General features: G+C 48.6%; 4 protein-coding genes across 4 annotated transcripts; 3 read left to right on the top strand and 1 right to left on the bottom strand.

The window, feature by feature from the left end:
- Nucleotides 1-150: 150 nt before the first annotated feature.
- On the top strand, nt 151-2,216 carry F5B22DRAFT_605398 (glycosyl hydrolase family 61-domain-containing protein). Its single transcript, XM_047974844.1, has 8 exons — nt 151-858; nt 919-1,052; nt 1,108-1,285; nt 1,358-1,438; nt 1,492-1,558; nt 1,616-1,758; nt 1,820-1,885; nt 1,963-2,216. The coding sequence occupies exons 1-8, from the start codon at nt 628-630 to the stop codon at nt 1,987-1,989; spliced, it is 927 nt and encodes a 308-aa protein (XP_047830992.1). The 5' UTR covers nt 151-627; the 3' UTR covers nt 1,990-2,216.
- Nucleotides 2,217-3,182: 966 nt separating this feature from the next.
- Nucleotides 3,183-4,940, top strand: F5B22DRAFT_646233 (transmembrane amino acid transporter; the record flags this gene model as incomplete). Its single annotated transcript, XM_047978702.1, has 1 exon — nt 3,183-4,940. One exon carries the CDS (start codon nt 3,183-3,185, stop codon nt 4,938-4,940), a length of 1,758 nt encoding a protein of 585 aa, XP_047830991.1.
- A 2,765-nt stretch (nt 4,941-7,705) lies between these two features.
- F5B22DRAFT_646232 (uncharacterized protein) lies at nt 7,706-8,035 on the top strand (the record flags this gene model as incomplete). Its single annotated transcript, XM_047978701.1, has 1 exon — nt 7,706-8,035. One exon carries the CDS (start codon nt 7,706-7,708, stop codon nt 8,033-8,035), a length of 330 nt encoding a protein of 109 aa, XP_047830990.1.
- A 2,159-nt stretch (nt 8,036-10,194) lies between these two features.
- On the bottom strand, nt 10,195-12,589 carry F5B22DRAFT_136210 (uncharacterized protein). The gene is made up of 3 exons (XM_047968998.1): nt 12,115-12,589; nt 11,274-12,047; nt 10,195-11,213 (listed from the first exon to the last, which is right to left on the bottom strand). The coding sequence occupies exons 1-3, from the start codon at nt 12,169-12,171 to the stop codon at nt 10,368-10,370; spliced, it is 1,677 nt and encodes a 558-aa protein (XP_047830989.1). The 5' UTR covers nt 12,172-12,589; the 3' UTR covers nt 10,195-10,367.
- Between the last annotated feature and the right edge of the window lie 116 nt (nt 12,590-12,705).

Genomic DNA, 12,705 nt, shown 5'->3' with positions numbered 1-12,705 from the left:
GAAACGGAATGAATCACGACGGAGGGCTGAGACTACTCGTTCCCAGTGTTGATCCGGGATCAGGAGCCGATGAAATACTACTGCAATTGTGGGCTTTGCTGGGATCGGAGGTATAGATAGGGGGAAATGCGGCGTCGTACTATTATTATAAGGGGATTGAGAAGACTGATCTGTATTTAGCGTTGAGTTTATAGAATTCCACCTATCATCATACAATTTCTACCAAGAGTGTTTGCTGCGTGCCTTGTGTTCTCTTGGCTCAGCGTGCAGCCTCCCGTTCCGGAACAAGATCCGGAGAGGTTGCCTCCGCCTGATTTACCCAACCCACTAGGCTCGCGTATCCGAAATGGGCCATGATACGATCCGAGAAACCTGGATTGATAGATTGGGCCGCAGAGACGCAACCTCGCCATTTGCCAACCTGCACCAATGTCCAGGTTTCCCGGGATGGCGGGATGGCGGGTGGTAGAGCGGCCGTTGTCTTGCATCACATACCCCAGATATTTAATCTACATGTGCCCACCGCCTTCATCGACCACCTCTGGGGCGTTTCGGACAGCGCATACCGGCAGGACTTGATAGTGTGGAATAACAGCTTTACTTCTCTCCCTCTTCGCAGATAGCACAATGAAGTTCAGTATAGCCTCAGCCGCCGCCGCCATCAGCGCGGTCTCCGCCCATACCATCTTCGTGCAGCTTGAGTCGAATGGCGTCATGAATGCAGTATCGTACGGAATTAGGACGCCCACATATGATGGCCCGATCACAGATGTGTCGTCGAACGATTTGGCGTGCAATGGTGGCCCCAACCCTACAACGCCCTCGAACAAGATCATCGATGTGAAAGCCGGATCTACTGTAAGACGCCTTGGTTACTAGAAAGACTGCTACCGCTCGCTCACCATATGTCTAACCAAGGTCAATGCGATATGGCGGCATACCTTAACATCTGGTGCTAGCGACGTGATGGATCCCTCTCATCTTGGGCCGACGATGGCGTACCTCAAGAAGGTGGCAGACGCTACGAGCGATACAGGGCACGGAAATGGATGGTGAGTTAGACATCTTCATCATGTAGTTAAAGCTCCGGTTGACTCCTGCACTTAGGTTCAAAATCCAAGAAGATGGGTATAGCAATGGCGCCTGGGGAACGTCCAAGGTCATAAACAACGCTGGCAAACATGCCATTAAGATCCCCGACTGCCTTGCCGACGGCCAGTATCTCCTCCGCGCCGAAATGATCGCTCTACACGGCGCATCCTCATCACAGGGGGCTCAACTTTACGTACGTCATCTCCTGGTCGTGGCTATATTGGGGGCGAGTGGTGATGAACCTTACTTGCTAATTCGACATTAGATGGAATGTGCACAGATCAACATCTCAGGTGGTACAGCTAAGGTGTCACCAGCAACTTACAGCATCCCGGGCATTTACAAGGTTGGCACAAAACCATCCTGTTCTCAGTGTTCAGTCGTCTAATCGATTCCCAGGCAAACGATCCTGGCTTGTTGGTCAACATCTATCAAATGACATCGTCGAGCAAATACACTATTCCAGGTATAACGGCTCTCACAAGACTCCAGGTTCTTAAGTATACTGATTAGAGGCGTGTAGGCCCTAATGTCTTCACTTGCAATGGGGATTCCGGGTCCAGCCCGGCCACGACGACCAAGGCCGGCTCAACAACCACGCTCGTGACATCGACTAAGACTGCTGGGTCGGGCTCTTCTCCCACATGCTCTGTTTCACAATGGGCGGTAAGCTATCTACCTATACTCACAGGTAGACTTAGAGCCACACTGACAATGTCGTTCTCAGCAATGCGGCGGATCCGGGTTCACTGGGTGCACCTCTTGCGCCAGCCCATATACGTGCAAAAAGCAGGTACGTAAAGCTGTCATTTTAGAAGGTAAGAGTATTGTGGTTATGGGGGTAGAGACTGACATGATGAAATATTGCAGAATGATTATTACTCTCAGTGTGGTTAAGATAAAGTAGGTGAGAGGCGGTGTAAGGTGCCAAGCGTGAAGTTATCGCGATGAGGTTACACGATGAACACAGATGATTTTAAAGACAGAAGTCTAAGCCGAGGCACTCAATCACGTCGAGGCGTAATCCGTGGTAATGACTGTTTTGGGGTACTTGAGTAAATAGAATGCTTTGAGAACTGTAACGAACAATATATATAACTAGGTATACATATATATAAGTTTGATGACACTGCTTAGGTTATCGGCTGTGGAATAGTGAGGTGGTGAGGTGAGGTAGTGTCCCCTGGCAGTAGGAACAACACAACATACCTGGCCGCGGGGCTGTCTTCAGAAGAATTCAGGTCAAAAAGCCATGCCATATTCCTTCAGTCCTCTCCTTCCCTCCTGATCCTGCCTATTTCTGTCAGATCTGTCCTACTGTAGATAAATCTTGGAGCAAGTTTTGGAGCAAGATGCAGTACCTACCACTTGGTCAATCATGATAACGTCATAGTGTAGAGCAACCAATACGGTACTCTGCGGTACCAGCCCTTTGTCTCCAAATCCCCAAGATGACTAAAAGACTAGGTTGGTAGATGAATTGAAGCCGCCGGTTGCCGAATCACTTGCCACCACGATAGTTTGCAGGGCTACCTATGGACGACAGAGGTTTAAGGAGGTTTAGCATCACGACGAACTCGGTCCACTACCCACAGCAGACCACAGGTCACCTACCTTTGTGGGTTTAAGGGATTGGCCAACCATGAGCCAACGCCTTGCCACTGAACCACGCTATAGCCACTCACTAAACGCCGTAAACCTTGACCGCTGAAAAGTTCTTTCTCTCTGCATCGCATCACCTGACTGACTCAAGCTTCCTTGGCACCGCATGCCTACAGTAGGTAGGTACTTACCTAACTCCAGATTCTCCGCATTACGTATTTTATGTCGACGTCAAACCTTCACTTCCATTCTATTTATTCTGTAATCTGACCTTGAACCTGATCTGTCCGCCTTGGTTCTGTTAGACACAGGTCTCCTCGACAGCTTAGCTCTATTGCTACTTGCAGACATACCCCGGCGACTCGCTTAACCGGCTGTATGGCTGCCGCGTATTCACTGATCGCCTTCTCGCCGAGAACATCTTGACGCCAAACAGCAGCTTTATCGTGCTCTTTTATACATTAATTGATCAAAATAGTACCTACAAGATGACGGGCTCACCAGCACTAGCGTCTCCAGCATCGGAGCAAGCCCGCCCAGAGGCCGAGGTCATCGCCGAACATCTGCCATCAGGCTACACTGCGGATTTCACCAGTGCAGTCCCAGAAGAGCCGTCGGCTCCCGCTGATCCAAGTGCCGCAGCCGAGGAGGATTCATTAATGTTGCAGGGTGGAGATATCCATCGTGATATCTTCAAAGCAGCAGCTCGGACCAGGATGCACAAGCGGGCCGCGACCTTCCACTCGCCTCAAGGGGCCGCCTCGGGAGAGGATGACCTGGAAGGATTGACCGTGAATGAGCAGTTAGCACCTGGCGGCTTCCGAAGGGCCTTTCTCCTCCAGAAGCAGAACAAACAAAATTGGGCCGCCAGGCTTCCGATAACCCGGAATTTTTATGAATTTCTTAATCTCTATGGCAGCTTCGCTGGTGAGGACCTCGCAGACTCTGACGACGAAGCTATCATCGATGACGAGGACGAAGAAGAACGTGAACCAGGAGATCAACTGCCACCCGAGAGGAGACCTCTCCTGGGTAGTAGAAGAAGCTCGCGATCAGCTGCTAAGTCGGCCACCGCCAGCACTCGTAAGACGTTTTTCACGCTGCTCAAGGCCTTCATCGGAACCGGGATTATGTTTTTACCAAAGGCATTTGACAATGGCGGCTTGCTCTTCTCGTCGATCACCATGGTAGTTGTGTCCATTGTCACGATGCTCGCCTTTCACTTGCTTCTAGCGTGCAAGGCCCAATATGGAGGCGGCTATGGTGAAATCGGCGAGGCTATTGTGGGTCGTCGCATGCGCAATCTGGTCCTCAGTTCCATCACGCTGTCGCAACTCGGATTCGTGTGCTCCGGAATTGTATTCGTAGCAGAGAACTTGACCACTTTCTTCAAGGCCGTCACTCACGGTCAAAGCCCCTTGTCGCCTTCCCAGCTCATTCTGATACAGGTACTCGTCCTCATACCTTTGTCATTCATTCGAGACATAGGCAAGCTCGGACCTGTCGCAATGTTTGCCGATGCTTTCATCCTTATTGGGGTTTCTTACATCTACTACTACGATATAGCGCATCTTGCAACCGAAGGCATTAACTCGACAGTCGTTCTGTTCAACCCGAACACATATACTCTGATGGTTGGTTCGGCCATTTTCACTTTCGAAGGCATTGGCTTGATTCTGCCTATACAATCATCGATGGTTAAACCTGAACATTTCGAGTGGTTGTTAGGGGTTATTATGTTTCTGATTACCATTATATTCACAGCAGTCGGGGCGCTCTGCTATGCTACCTTTGGCAAAGACACGCAGATTGAGATCATCAATAACTACCCTCAAACTAACAAGTTCGTCAATGCTGTCCAGTTTCTCTACTCTCTGGCTGTTTTGGGCGGTAACCCAGTTCAACTCTTTCCGGCGATAAGGATTCTGGAAGGGGGTATCTTCGGCCATCGATCAGGCAAGCGTAGTCTACGCACGAAGTGGAAGAAGAACGCATTCAGATCGCTTATGGTGCTCATCTGTGGCGGGGTCGCGATCATCGGCACCGGGAACCTGGACAAGTTTGTGGCGTTGATTGGATCTTTCGCATGCGTGCCACTGGTTTACATCTATCCTGCTTTCCTGCACTACAAGGGCGTTGCGACGTCGAGGGCTGCCAAGATTGGCGACATCATCTTCATGATCGTGGGGCTAATTGCCATGGTCTACACAACCACCGTCACTATCGTCAACAGTTTTATGGGCTGAGCGTTTATGCATATCATTCTGGGTGTTTTGGCTTGATTACCTGGTATCTGTTATTCTCTTCAGCGTATTATACATGCATAGCGTCAGTTAGAAAAGAAAGGGGAAGGAAGATCACTATAACCGTGGCAAAAGTTCTCTTTGTCTCTTTTTCCATACGCCATACGCCTTAGTACACGTCAGGCCTGTAGAAGAGGATTGTATTTGCGACTTTTTGGCTAAATAAACATTTACAATATGCTAACTTATGGCGACCCAGCATTTCTACCTATCCACTTACTTGACAGCAGCTGTGGCGGACGATGAACAACATCTCTTCAGTGCAGGTGAACCTAACCAATCCAACCCCCAACTCAATTACTACCTCACTTACCGCTGAGCGGATGCGTTGGAGACCGTCCGTCCCATGCCGCCGTATAGTATGAAGGGAGGTGGCCGGATCCGAACCATCCCCATGACATGACTTAGCGGGATGCGTGACATGCACATGTGGACAGTGGGTACGGTTACGGCGGACTACCTACTAGGTAATCCGCCCATCTGCCTCTTCTCTCTTAAGTACACTTTCTAACGATTACGAATAAGACGCCCTATCTCAACTCGGATATTGTGGGCTATATGTAGGTACTTGTAGACTGGTAGGTCGGATGAATCGGATTCCCACGGCACGTATGAATTTCTTTACCTATTTCTGTACACTAGAATCTCGCGTTGTGTTCTCGTGATGAGATACCTAGATAGGTAGCAGAGAGGCAAGGAGAATACCGAGCCTGTGAAGAGACACACGCATTAGCTATTCATAACTCCTGATACTACGTACGTATGTCAGTAATGCACAGTAGGATTCTTTACTTCACTTCAGACCGCAGCCACCTCTATTTAGCTTACTCAGTCATCAACCCATATTAGCATAGTCCGATATTAAGCGGTCTCGCTCAGGTACATAAGTAAGTAAGTAGGTACATAGTAAGTCGTAAAAAGGGCCCAAGCTCGTCGGCGATGCGTGGTCTTCTTGGCCTGTTCAATTGATAGGCTGGGAACGTGACCGGTCGGGTGCAAGGTACGCCCCGCACCAACTCGCGTGGTATTCACAGTAGCGTCCCAGCCACTGACCTGTGAAGGTACTTTAGGTAGGGGGGCCCCTATAAAATACATAGTAAGTTGTACAGGGTAGGAGAGAGGGACTTTTCCCTGTGAGATTGAATCGGTAGATAGGATCATAAGTAAGTACTTAAGTAGGATCGGAGGTAACAACTTGAGACACGGCTTTATAAGTATATGTCAATGAAGAGCGCACGATGATGGCATAAAATCAACACGAGTTGCTGCATTGAAGGCGCAGGTCTTCTCATGAAGTGATTGCTGTACATAGTAAAGTGTGCGCTAGGACGATCGATCTCATGCACAACCTCGTCCTCTGCTGTTCCCTAGCACAACGCACAACGCCACTACACGTGTACTACTTAAGTCTATAGGTATGTGATATAGAATGTGCCTAGTGTATACTACCTAGGTATATATGCAGTAAGTAAAGTGGCAGTAGTAAGATGCATGCAGCATTTCTCGTACCTATATCTCTCGCCTCTCTCTGTATCTGGATTGAGAAATTTCCTTACATCGAGACGATTTATGTACTTAGATAGCAGGCCGGGCTAGCGTTCACTACATAGTAATAGTAGATATTCAAGTAATTAGTACAGTAGATACTTACTCAATGTCTTTACTTGTTCCATACTAGTCGAGAAGCAATAGTCCAGGGCACCAGCAGCACGCCAGACTATATGCGGCAGGTTTCTGGTAGGTCCGGCTTTGCCATGGGCCTCCTCTGGGCCTCCGGACCAATTCAAGCCTCGCAACACGGCTCCACGCTTCTGAGTCCACACGCACAGACAAGACTCGGGCTAGCCAGAACAGACAGAAAACCCCCCTGGACAAATGCAAGTCCACCCCTGGCCCGTCGTCAGTTTAGTGCCTGTTCCTGGCACCGGCCGCTCTAGCTCTAGCAGTGCTCTACTTACTCTAGGTAGGTACAGTAGTGCTCGATCAGACCCGATTCAGCACGCTAATCCTGGCTGGCTGGCTGGCTGGCCTGCCTCTCTTCTCTTCCCTTCCCACCACCTTCATTCTCAACATGTCGCTCTAACACAAAGGACAAAGGATATAGGCCAGTTCCCTCTTTATCCCCCTGTTTGATTCTTCTCTCCTTTGACTCTTTTGCTTCGTTTGTCCTCCCGCACAAATTCATCCATCGGCAGGCTGGTAGATACCTACATATTTCTCTCGTTCCACTAACGGCTTTTTTGGCATCCTACCCCCAGATAGAGTCACCTCAACCTTCCTTTTCACTCCTTCACCTCCCTAAGTACTAAGTACGCTACCCAGTCCATTGATACGCGAGAACCTCGTCTTCTCACACGCTATCCTTCGCCTCTGTTCGCATTCCCACCTTTCACCTATTTAATAAATCGCTGGCCGGTGATACAATCTACCCAGACTGAATCGCGGGGACGTCGCAACATTCTCCAAGCACACACATTTGCAGCAGTGGCGGTAAATCGAGAAACACCACCCTTCTCCTGATTTACTGTCGATCCATAGCCCGCTCCTATATAAAAATTCGCTTCCCCTCGATCGCCGACGCAGTCAGATCAGAATCTCTGCACAGTCTGTTTTCGGATTTCCATTGTTTGCTTCCTGTCGGCTCTCGAAACATTATCGAATCTTTGCATTCCCACCATCCTCACTAGGACAACACTACCATCGTCACCATGGGTTTCCTCGAAAAGCTCCACTCTAAGCTCGAGTTGTATCGCCTCGAGAAGCGATATACTCGTAACCGCCACCGACGTTCCACCTTCGTCAGTAATGCCATGTACGTAGACGGCGAATACGTTATTCAAACACCAAGCTCCACGGGCTCCTCGACCAACAGCTCGACCATGTCTACCACCAGGGCGACTGTGCGCCGCAGCGTAGAAATGCCTACGGTCCCCGAAACCCCCGAACAACAAGCCCAAAGCTCGACGCAACAAAGACGATTGCATAGGTTCTCGTCAATGCCCGGATTCGGGTCCAAGAATTCCCGTCGCGAGTGGTAAACGTGCGGTTGCGACAATTAACGAAGATACGAAATGACGGTAATACGTCTTTGGAAAAGGAAAGAAATAATTGCCTCCTTGCATAAAAGAAGCGGTACAATATCTGCATTTGTTCGTCCAACCGCGGCGTCAATGGGCTACGACATATACGTCTTTTTTATTTTTGATACCACCAATTTTTTTTCGCTATGCCCAGCCCCCAAACTAGCATCTATTTAGCATCCTTCACACGATTCTTACTTTTACCACAGCTATTCCTCGAGCTACGAGAACTGCGCTCTCGTAACTGCGTAAAGGAGATCGGGGCTGGGCTAGGCTGGGCAATCGCCCATTCAATGTATATATATTTCATTTACCAATACCTACCATATACAATATCTCGAAAATCAGCCACCTGCAATTATGTAATGCCCATCCCATGCATGCAACTTGGGGATCAGGGTCCCCAATCAATCGATCAATCAACCAATGCTGTGAAACCATAACTGCCGGTAGTCGTACCTAATACCATTCCTACAGGATTCAGTCTCGACCCGCATTGCTGAGAGCGCGACCTAACCATGTGCTATACTACCGTTGCTGGTTTCATAGCGTAATGCGGAGGGGGATGTCGATCATTCAATTCAATTCAGGTTGTCTCATTCTACACTGCACTACATAGGACACTACTATACTACACTACAGATATAACAGATATATTACTCTACCCAGTCTGACGGTCTTTAAAAGATTTAGTGTAGGTAATCCTCCACTCGATTCGATTCATTGGTACTTCCCACCCATCTTCATTTTCTATGTACTTTGTACTTTGTAGTGTAATACGGTAGCGTAGGGGGAGGCTTAGCGATTTTACTCCATTTTTTTGGAGAGAGAGGGAGAGAGAGGCATGATTATTCCGATACTATCGCTGTTTTAAATCACGCGTCATCTGAATTAATGGGTTGCATATACTGGACTATACTATGGTTTACGTCATCTGAATGGTTTGACCGATTGAATGAAGTATATTATACTACTTAAGAAGTAATTATTGGCTGTTGTGTACTTTCTTTGGTAGTCGGCCTTTATGTGTCTGAATGGAAGCCGTGGATAGTAGTTCTGTACGCTATGATGGAATTGTTACTCGACCCCTTATATACGTTACCACGTGACCTACTGTGACCAGGAGTCTCCCCGTAACAAATATGGTTTAAGCAAGACTTCTTTCTTCCTCTTTCATAACGCCAGGTAGGAATGCGAGTGAGGGATGGACATTGTCCTGCGCGGAGTAGTGTGGAACTGTTTTCGAGAATAATCTAGACTTTTTTTCGTGTGGATAAGGGCGTGGTAGACATAAAAGTAGCGCTTAGGTAGGGAGGTAGGTAGGTAGGTATCGCGTTTTGTGAGATGGGGTTTATATGGGGTAATGAAGGGCTTAAGTAGACTTAGTTTCGAGCATGACGAGCCGGGGTCTTTAATGCGCCGTTTCATGTGCCGTCTTTCTTGTCCTTCTTGCTTCTCGGTCGCCCTTTTTGGTTTGGGTCCCGCTCACTCTTCTTGTGAGTGAGGGAGCCTCCATGACGGGCTCGGCAAAGTCCTTGTAGATCTGACGTCAATCTGTGCCAAAAGATTTTGATTAAGTAGATATTATGAGCTGGGACTTCTACATAAAAAAATGTGTCTTTGCGCCCTTTCTTCATGGAGAAGCATGTCGGCGCTTTAGCGTGGAAGACGCCTCCGACTCTTGCGTGAGTAGACTGTGAAGCTGATCTTGCTGGCGTTCTGCCTGTCTGCTCTCTCGCTTGCTCCCCGAGCGTGTAAACAGATGTAGTGTGTCATCTTGTTGCGAAGATGCCGTAGCAGAAAATGGCGCCACGTAGATATCTGGGTGGCTCGGAATTAGCATCGGGTGTTTTCTGAAGTCGGCCATGTCTTGCAATCAGAGATCCAGGTATGGAAAAGGAGTTGAGGTCTGAAGCAAGAAATGATGAAAATGAAAAATGGGGATTGTACTTACGGCAGTTCACTGCAGGTAGCCTCACACTGCTAAACTCGACTACATATATTGCACATTGATACATCAGAGCTGATGTCTTGCACCGTCTTTCATATCTCGTCTCTATCTTCGTCAATGGCATATATGCTACGAACGTCATCCACATCCCAAGCTTCCGAGAGCGAGGGGCACAGTTTAGTTAACCTGCCCGAATTATGCCTATGAGCAATAGAGTATATACCGTTGAAACTTGTAAACAGAGGCGCTATGTTCGCGCGTAGGGATTCTGAAGTCAGTGAGGCAAATATCTGCCCGTGACCTGAAATAGCATGGCTCTCTCCCTCTGTCTCGGTAGTCTTAGCACCAAGGGCGCCTCAAGACTTCATCAGGTAATACGGAGACTTCGAAGGCACACGGGTCCTTGGACTCCTCAACCTGAATCCCGGATAGTACCGCGCGACAATGTTGCTCAAGTTCAGCATCCATCTGGTAATCACCGCTTTTGTGTCGTTCGTACCATCGAATTGCCGTCTCGAGGGTGTAGACAGTGACGAGCGAGCCAAAAGTCTGATACATGCTATGGCTCGCGCTGCTAGTAGCATAAATAGCGATGTTGTTCGCCAACCTACGGCATTCTTCAAAGATCAAGACAAAGGGCGGTAGCTCTGCCTCAGTAGGCTCTAACGCCAAGTCTGTGAGCAGCAGCGTCCTAAACTCGCTAGATGTCATGAGTAATGAATAGAGGATTGGGTTGTCTAGTATTGTCATGTAGAGATCCAAACGTAGCGTCCAGTAATTGTGCGTCATCCTTTGCCCATATAGTACCTCTGGAGTCCACCCACTATCCAATGGTGACTTTGTTGGGTATCCGCGTGCCGTAGAGCGATCAAGCTGGTGGCGATTTACCGCATCATTGTCGGGAAAACTGAAAGGTCCGCTGAAACCAACAATTTCGGAGTCATGCATCCATATTTTGAGCCGTGATATGAGATCAAGCAAGCTGTGAAGCACTCGCGCCGATTGCTCAGAACCTGTATCATGAAGTTGCTCCAAATCGTCGGCGTAGCCCAATAGCTCGCACGCCTCCGACGATAGATCGTAGAAGCGATGGTATGCATTCTTCTCATGATGTATGAATGGGCCGTGTTTCCACAGGTTTGAGCTGGCGCAGACTGCCCGCCGGCGATTGAGCCCTTGCATGATCTAGCATGGTCGATTAGAAACCTTACCACCCGATCTCAACCAAAATTGATGTATACTTACAAAGATCACGCGACAGAAGGAATAGACCTTCAGGTATGGGTCGCTGGAGACTTTATCAGGTCCAAGTTCTTGTAAGAAAGCAGCAATTCCTTTCATATGAGTGAGCCATCCTGGGTTTCCCTTGCTCCCGAATTGACATAGCTCGAATACGACGAAAATCGTGGTGACCACCAGCGACTGTAGTGGCGAGTAGGTACTCATATCCTTCCGCAGCTGTTGAAGCGCGGCATTGTAGAGCTGCAGCCCCTTGCTAGCGAGCTGCTGCTGATTATCGATGTGCCCGGCCCAACCGAGTGCAAGTGCAGACATAGCAAGCGGCAGCGCATCGATGTCTCTCTCCCACTCTTTGATCTCTCCAAGCCAGGCTAGTGGGGCTTCCTGGGATTCTGAAAGTGGCTTGCATATTTCTAAGAACTGACCCATTATGCACTCTACGGCCCAGACCTGAGCGTCTAGAGTACGAGGTAGAGGTGTGGCTCCGGCGAGTTGGGCTTGAGCGCGCTTCAGTCTCGCAATCGCGTAGGGGTGAGCCCTCTCTTTGGCTGGCCTTTTTTTCAGCGCCAGCTGCTTGTCGCGATGGGCTTCATGAGCGTCTGCCAAAGCGTCATCTCGTACAGGCTGACTGTCGATCTGAATAATCGCTTGTCTTTGAGAGTTGGGAGTGGTAGTGAAGTTACCAGCAAAGGAATTGCGGAAGATAGTATGATGGTCGTATCCTTCGCACTCTCTCACCCCCTTCCGACACTGCCCGCAACGAGGTCTTTGCTCATCACACTGTACGGAAGAAGCAGGCGTATGTTAGTCTAGAGAATGTTTTACGTATATACACGGGGTTTCTCACCTTGATCTTCTTCCTCCTACAGGTCCTGCAACCCTTAGAGCGCGGAACACCCACCATTATGCTGGCTTGCTTGCTTGGCCCGGCACTTGCTGATATTTGTAATAGCCAACAGTTGCCTGTGATAAGTTCTCAGTGGCTGCACATAACACCCCATGAGCTACTCATTGCTTTAGATTTCAATGACCCAGATGGTAGTTATGCTACCGCTAATGAAGAAGTGCTGCCATCGAAATGAGGGTTGGATTCGGTAGAGCTAGTAGTGTAGGTCGAATTGTAATACTTAATGGGTCATTTGTCAGGACGCGCCAAGCTTTCCATAGTATCAAGTAAAGGCCGTATTTTCAAACTAGCCGATGTAGAGAAACTCATATCCACAAGCAGTCACAAGTTGTACATGATCACTACCTACTTATGTATAGATACTACTTAGTATAACTAACTTTAAGTATCAGGAGACTTCGGTAAGAGCGCACTGATACAAGATACCTAGATGCCTGAGGCACAATACTGGATGTTTTGTGAGGTCAAGACAAACATATATTCTCCACAACTACATAACCCCGATAAACGCATAACCACTCCCTCATCGGA

Source organism: Xylaria bambusicola (genome assembly GCF_022495145.1).
Source record: "Xylaria bambusicola strain CBS 139988 unplaced genomic scaffold F5B22scaffold_19, whole genome shotgun sequence".
NCBI classification, from domain to species: domain Eukaryota; kingdom Fungi; phylum Ascomycota; class Sordariomycetes; order Xylariales; family Xylariaceae; genus Xylaria; species Xylaria bambusicola.
Note: the sequence above shows the minus strand (reverse complement) of the source record. Positions and strands in the feature narration are given on the sequence as shown.

Bases quoted from the DNA above. Each gene is read 5' to 3' on its own strand.
- F5B22DRAFT_136210 (XM_047968998.1), bottom strand. From the start codon at position 12,171: ATGGTGGGTGTTCCGCGCTCTAAGGGTTGCAGGACCTGTAGGAGGAAG. The intron at 12,048-12,114 runs GTGAGAAACCCC...TCTTCCGTACAG, and splicing joins GTAGGAGGAAGAAGATCAAG to TGTGATGAGCAAAGACCTCG. The intron at 11,214-11,273 runs GTAAGTATACAT...CGACCATGCTAG, and splicing joins CCTTCTGTCGCGTGATCTTT to ATCATGCAAGGGCTCAATCG.
- F5B22DRAFT_605398 (XM_047974844.1), top strand. From the start codon at position 628: ATGAAGTTCAGTATAGCCTCAGCCGCCGCCGCCATCAGCGCGGTCTCC. The intron at 1,053-1,107 runs GTGAGTTAGACA...TCCTGCACTTAG, and splicing joins ACAGGGCACGGAAATGGATG to GTTCAAAATCCAAGAAGATG. The intron at 1,559-1,615 runs GTATAACGGCTC...AGAGGCGTGTAG, and splicing joins GAGCAAATACACTATTCCAG to GCCCTAATGTCTTCACTTGC.